At 36.2% G+C, this 7,500-nt stretch overlaps 1 protein-coding gene across 2 annotated transcripts in view; it reads right to left on the bottom strand.

Annotated features, from left to right (window-relative positions):
* Positions 1 to 7,500, bottom strand: part of LOC144957814 (sialin-like) — a 71,937-nt gene that overhangs the window by 32,030 nt on the left and 32,407 nt on the right. For both annotated transcript variants that reach the window (XM_078889258.1, XM_078889259.1), the window contains one exon: positions 2,538 to 2,755. In XM_078889258.1, the coding sequence (XP_078745384.1) occupies positions 2,538 to 2,755 (218 nt within the window). The remainder of the gene's footprint in view (positions 1 to 2,537; positions 2,756 to 7,500) is intronic.

Here is a 7,500-nt window from a genome sequence, read left to right as displayed (position 1 = left end):
AGAAACAACAACAACAACAATAACAAAAACAGAAACAATAACAAAAACAGAAACAACAACAACAATAACAAAAACAGAAACAACAATAACAAAAACAACAATAACAATAACAAAACACAAAACACAACAACACAACAACAATAACAAAAACAAAAACAATAACAAAAAACAAAAACAACAACAAAAACAATAAAAAAAACAGAAACAAATAACAAAAACAACAACAATAACAATAACAAAAACAGAAACAACAACAACAACAATAACAAAAACAGAAACAATAACAAAAACAGAAACAACAACAATAACAAAAACAGAAACAACAATGGCTGTACTTTGGCGATACAAATTGTATTTAAAGATTTGGGCAAAAGAACTCTCAAACCTGGGACTTTATCATCATCATCATCATCATCGTCGTCGTCGTCATCGTCGTCGTCATCGCCATCATCAACAACAACAAGAACAACAACAACAAAATCATTATCATCACCACCATACCACAATCATCAACATTATCAGCACCACCACCACCACCACAACCACTACCATAACTATCACCACTACCACTTCATTTTACATGTATTAAACACCATCGTCATCATTATCATCATCTTCATCATCATCATCATCATCATCATTAGCAGCACCACAACTACAACCACTACCAATAACAACATCAACAACACCACAACCACCAAACCAACAGTAACAACAACAACAAAAACAATAACAAAAACAGAAAGAACAACAACAACAACAACAATAACAACAACAAGAATAACAACAACAACAACAACAACAACAACAATAACAAAAACAGAAACAACAACAACAACAACAACAACAACAACAACAACAACAACAACAACAAGAATAACAACAACAAAAATAACAAAAACAGAAACAACAACAACAACAACAACAACAATAACAAAACCTCAAAACAACAACAAAACAACAATAAAAACACAAAAACAAATAACAACAATAACAACAATAAAAAAAACAGAAACAAACAACAACAACAACAATAACAAAAATAACAAAAACAGAAACAACAACAACAACAACAATAATAACAAAAACAAAAACAACAAACAACAACAACAACAATAACAAAAACAGAAACAACAATAACAACAACAACAACAATAACAATAACAAACAGAACAACAACAACAACAATAACAAAAACAGAAACAACAACAATAACAAAAACAGAAACAACAACAACAACAACAACAACAACAATAACAAAAACAAAAACAAAAACAACAACAACAACAATAACAAAAACAGAAACAACAATAACAACAACAACAACAATAACAAAAACAGAAACAACAACAACAACAATAACAAAAACAGAAACAATAACAAAAACAGAAACAACAACAACAACAATAACAAAAACAGAAACAACAATAACAAAAACAACAACAATAACAATAACAAAAACAGAAACAACAACAACAACAATAACAAAAACAGAAACAATAACAAAAACAAAAACAACAACAACAACAATAACAAAAACAGAAACAACAATAACAAAAACAACAACAATAACAATAACAAAAACAGAAACAACAACAACAACAATAACAAAAACAGAAACAATAACAAAAACAGAAACAACAACAATAACAAAAACAGAAACAACAACAACAACAACAACAATAACAACAACAAGAATAACAACAACAACAACAACAACAACAACAATAACAAAAACAGAAACAACAACAACAACAACAACAACAACAAGAATAACAACAACAACAATAACAAAAACAGAAACAACAACAACAACAACAACAACAATAACAAAACCTCAAACAACAACAACAACAACAACAAGAACACAAACAGAAACAACAACAATAACAAAAATAACAAAAACAGAAACAACAACAACAACAACAACAACAACAATAACAAAAACAGAAACAACAATAACAACAACAACAACAACAACAATAACAAAAACAGAAACAACAACAACAACAATAACAAAAACAGAAACAACAACAAAAACAGAAACAACAACAACAGCAACAACAACAATAACAAAAACAAAAACAACAACAACAACAATAACAAAACCTCAAACAACAACAACAACAACAAGAACACAAACAGAAACAACAACAACAACAACAATAACAAAAATAACAGAAACAACAACAACAATAACAAAAATAACAAAAACAGAAACAACAATAACAAAAACAACAACAACAACAACAATAACAAAAACAGAAACAACAACAACAACAATAATAACAAAAACAGAAACAACAACAATAACAACAACAATAACAACAACAATAACAACAATAACAACAATAACAACAACAACAACAATAACAATAACAACAACAAGAACAACAACAACAAAGAACACCAACAACAACACCACCACTAACAACAACAACAATAACAACAACAATAACAACAACAATAACAACAACAATAAAACAATAACAACAACAACAACAACAACAATAACAAAGAACACCAACAGCCCTCACCAGCGTACGAGAGACCAATCAGCTGACTGCGTTCATTAGGGGGAGACCACCGAGCCCACAGTGCCTGAGCTGCAGGGTACATGGTGCTCTCCCCGATGCCCACGAAAACCCTCAACACGAGCAGCAGGTAGGGACTCGTTCTTGCCGCAACGGGAGTTAGAAGATTCAGGATGGCAACGGGGAACATGCTCATCGCTATCACCTTCTTGGCTCCGAATCTGTGGATGGTTGAAAATGAATTCAGAAAAGTGAGTGGAGCAGGCACTTGTGTTGATGATGATAACAAGAAATGAAGTGATGATCAATGTTTTTGTGTATTCACATTAACAACGCCACCACCACATTATCTCATTCGTCTGTATCTAGTGTTTCATTCATCCTGTTTTGTTGATGAAGAGGAAGACCCGAAACGTCCACATTATCTGTTTTCGTATATTAACCCTTTCCTTACCGGCCATTTTCAGAATTTCCCCAAAATTTCACACCCACCGAAACAAAAATTGAATTTTCTTACCCAAACAGAAAGGCAACAAATACATTCTATGCATAATATTGTTCATCAAAATGAATTCTACAACACAGTGTCACGTTTTTATAGCTAGAATAAAACATTTGTCTTTAAATTTTGTGATTTACAAAAGAAATCTGAATGATAAAAGTGCTGGTTGGATCGTAACGAATGTGACCATTTTCCTAGGGTTGGTAAGAGGGTTAAATTGAAGCTTACATTCCATTTCACATTGAGAACGAATGGGACGATATTCCTATGGGTGGTAAGGAGAGGGTTAAATTGAAGCTTACATTCCATTTCACATTGAGAACGAATGGGACGATATTCCTATGGGTGGTAAGGAGAGGGTTAAATTGAAGCTTACATTCCATTTCACATTGAGAACGAATGGGACGATATTCCTATGGGTGGTAAGGAGAGGGTTAAATTGAAGCTTACATTCCATTTCACATTGAGAACGAATGGGACGATATTCCTATGGGTGGTAAGGAGAGGGTTAAATTGAAGCTTACATTCCATTTCACATTGAGAACGAATGGGACGATATTCCTATGGGTGGTAAGGAGAGGGTTAAATTGAAGCTTACATTCCATTTCACATTGAGAACGAATGGGACGATATTCCTATGGGTGGTAAGGAGAGGGTTAAATTGAAGCTTACATTCCATTTCACATTGAGAACGAATGGGACGATATTCCTATGGGTGGTAAGGAGAGGGTTAAATTGAAGCTTACATTCCATTTCACATTGAGAACGAATGGGACGATATTCCTATGGGTGGTAAGGAGAGGGTTAAATTGAAGCTTACATTCCATTTCACATTGAGAACGAATGGGACGATATTCCTATGGGTGGTAAGGAGAGGGTTAAATTGAAGCTTACATTCCATTTCACATTGAGAACGAATGGGACGATATTCCTATGGGTGGTAAGGAGAGGGTTAAATTGAAGCTTACATTCCATTTCACATTGAGAACGAATGGGACGATATTCCTATGGGTGGTAAGGAGAGGGTTAAATTGAAGCTTACATTCCATTTCACATTGAGAACGAATGGGACGATATTCCTATGGGTGGTAAGGAGAGGGTTAAATTGAAGCTTACATTCCATTTCACATTGAGAACGAATGGGACGATATTCCTATGGGTGGTAAGGAGAGGGTTAAATTGAAGCTTACATTCCATTTCACATTGAGAACGAATGGGACGATATTCCTATGGGTGGTAAGGAGAGGGTTAAATTGAAGCTTACATTCCATTTCACATTGAGAACGAATGGGACGATATTCCTATGGGTGGTAAGGAGAGGGTTAAATTGAAGCTTACATTCCATTTCACATTGAGAACGAATGGACGATATTCCTATGGGTGGTGAGGAGAGGGTTAAATTGAAGCTTACATTCCATTTCACATTGAGAACGAATGGGACGATATTCCTATGGGTGGTGAGGAGAGGGTTAAATTGAAGCTTACATTCCATTTCACATTGAGAACGAATGGGACGATATTCCTATGGGTGGTGAGGAGAGGGTTAAATTGAAGCTTACATTCCATTTCACATTGAGAACGAATGGGACGATATTCCTATGGGTGGTAAGGAGAGGGTTAAATTGAAGCTTACATTCCATTTCACATTGAGAACGAATGGGACGATATTCCTATGGGTGGTAAGGAGAGGGTTAAATTGAAGCTTACATTCCATTTCACATTGAGAACGAATGGGACGATATTCCTATGGGTGGTAAGGAGAGGGTTAAATTGAAGCTTACATTCCATTTCACATTGAGAACGAATGGGACGATATTCCTATGGGTGGTGAGGAGAGGGTTAAATTGAAGCTTACATTCCATTTCACATTGAGAACGAATGGGACGATATTCCTATGGGTGGTAAGGAGAGGGTTAAATTGAAGCTTACATTCCATTTCACATTGAGAACGAATGGGACGATATTCCTATGGGTGGTAAGGAGAGGGTTAAATTGAAGCTTACATTCCATTTCACATTGAGAACGAATGGGACGATATTCCTATGGGTGGTAAGGAGAGGGTTAAATTGAAGCTTACATTCCATTTCACATTGATAACGAATGGGACGATATTCCTATGGGTGGTGAGGAGAGGGTTAAATTGAAGCTTACATTCCATTTCACATTGAGAACGAATGGGACGATATTCCTATGGGTGGTAAGGAGAGGGTTAAATTGAAGCTTACATTCCATTTCACATTGAGAACGAATGGGACGATATTCCTATGGGTGGTAAGGAGAGGGTTAAATTGAAGCTTACATTCCATTTCACATTGAGAACGAATGGACGATATTCCTATGGGTGGTAAGGAGAGGGTTAAATTGAAGCTTACATTCCATTTCACATTGAGAACGAATGGGACGATATTCCTATGGGTGGTAAGGAGAGGGTTAAATTGAAGCTTACATTCCATTTCACATTGAGAACGAATGGGACTATATTCCTATGGGTGGTAAGGAGAGGGTTAAATTGAAGCTTACATTCCATTTCACATTGAGAACGAATGGGACGATATTCCTATGGGTGGTGAGGAGAGGGTTAAATTGAAGCTTACATTCCATTTCACATTGAGAACGAATGGGACGATATTCCTATGGGTGGTAAGGAGAGGGTTAAATTGAAGCTTACATTCCATTTCACATTGAGAACGAATGGGACTATATTCCTATGGGTGGTAAGGAGAGGGTTAAATTGAAGCTTACATTCCATTTCACATTGAGAACGAATGGGACGATATTCCTATGGGTGGTGAGGAGAGGGTTAAATTGAAGCTTACATTCCATTTCACATTGAGAACGAATGGGACGATATTCCTATGGGTGGTAAGGAGAGGGTTAAATTGAAGCTTACATTCCATTTCACATTGAGAACGAATGGGACGATATTCCTATGGGTGGTAAGGAGAGGGTTAAATTGAAGCTTACATTCCATTTCACATTGAGAACGAATGGGACGATATTCCTATGGGTGGTAAGGAGAGGGTTAAATTGAAGCTTACATTCCATTTCACATTGAGAACGAATGGGACGATATTCCTATGGGTGGTAAGGAGAGGGTTAAATTGAAGCTTACATTCCATTTCACATTGAGAACGAATGGGACGATATTCCTATGGGTGGTGAGGAGAGGGTTAAATTGAAGCTTACATTCCATTTCACATTGAGAACGAATGGGACGATATTCCTATGGGTGGTGAGGAGAGGGTTAAATTGAAGCTTACATTCCATTTCACATTGAGAACGAATGGGACGATATTCCTATGGGTGGTAAGGAGAGGGTTAAATTGAAGCTTACATTCCATTTCACATTGAGAACGAATGGGACGATATTCCTATGGGTGGTAAGGAGAGGGTTAAATTGAAGCTTACATTCCATTTCACATTGAGAACGAATGGGACGATATTCCTATGGGTGGTAAGGAGAGGGTTAAATTGAAGCTTACATTCCATTTCACATTGAGAACGAATGGGACGATATTCCTATGGGTGGTGAGGAGGGGTTAAATTGAAGCTTACATTCCATTTCACATTGAGAACGAATGGGACGATATTCCTATGGGTGGTAAGGAGAGGGTTAAATTGAAGCTTACATTCCATTTCACATTGAGAACGAATGGGACGATATTCCTATGGGTAGTGAGGAGAGGGTTAAATTGAAGCTTACATTCCATTTCACATTGCTATTTATTTCTTCGAGCTTCGAGCAGCGACTTTTACATGTTATGTTGAATGGGTATCACGTTTCGGGGAAAATCTGGAAAATGGTCGGTACTGAAAGGGTTAAAATGATTTTATCCAAAACAACTGGTTCTTCAAATATTGATCCATTATGATGATTCTCATCTTGTCAAAAACGGTCAAATCTCGGTATTTATTAATTCACTCAATCCTAAGATTTTTCTACTTTTCAAAATTGAAAAAAAAATATATTAGAAAGAGCATATAGATAGTTCGAAGATGACGTCACTCAGGTCTTTGTTATTGTTTTTTTCCATCCGCGTTTATGAGTAATGCTCACTGAACTGTATTAACCTGACTATAGATAGTTCGAAGATGACGTCACTCAAGCCTTTGTTGTTATATTTTGCCATCCGCGTTTGTGAGTTATTCTCACTGAACTGTATTAACCACACTATAAAAGTTCATGGTTACACATAGTTTTGTGTGTTTGGTCCGTTATACTTCCGGATGGCAATGTTGTGAACTCCTTGGCCAAGCGCATTCTATCTATAATTTGTCTCAGAAAAATGTAATAATAAATTAAATAGGCAAGGGGTAAAAGTAAACTACGGATATAGTCGGTGTTAGGGTTGAGTGAGTTAAGCTGCCAGGTTGGAGAGTTTTTGACAAGTGGAGGGGGGGGGGCGCGCCATTTAAATCGATCGTTACTGTACTTGAGGGACGAGTTTTCTGGCCAAAATTTCA

Source organism: Berghia stephanieae, chromosome 12, assembly GCF_034508935.2.
Source record: "Berghia stephanieae isolate SIO BIC M18660-M18661 chromosome 12, UCSD_Bste_1.3, whole genome shotgun sequence".
In the NCBI taxonomy this organism is placed as follows: domain Eukaryota; kingdom Metazoa; phylum Mollusca; class Gastropoda; order Nudibranchia; family Aeolidiidae; genus Berghia; species Berghia stephanieae.
This window is presented reverse-complemented; position numbering and strand designations above follow the sequence as displayed.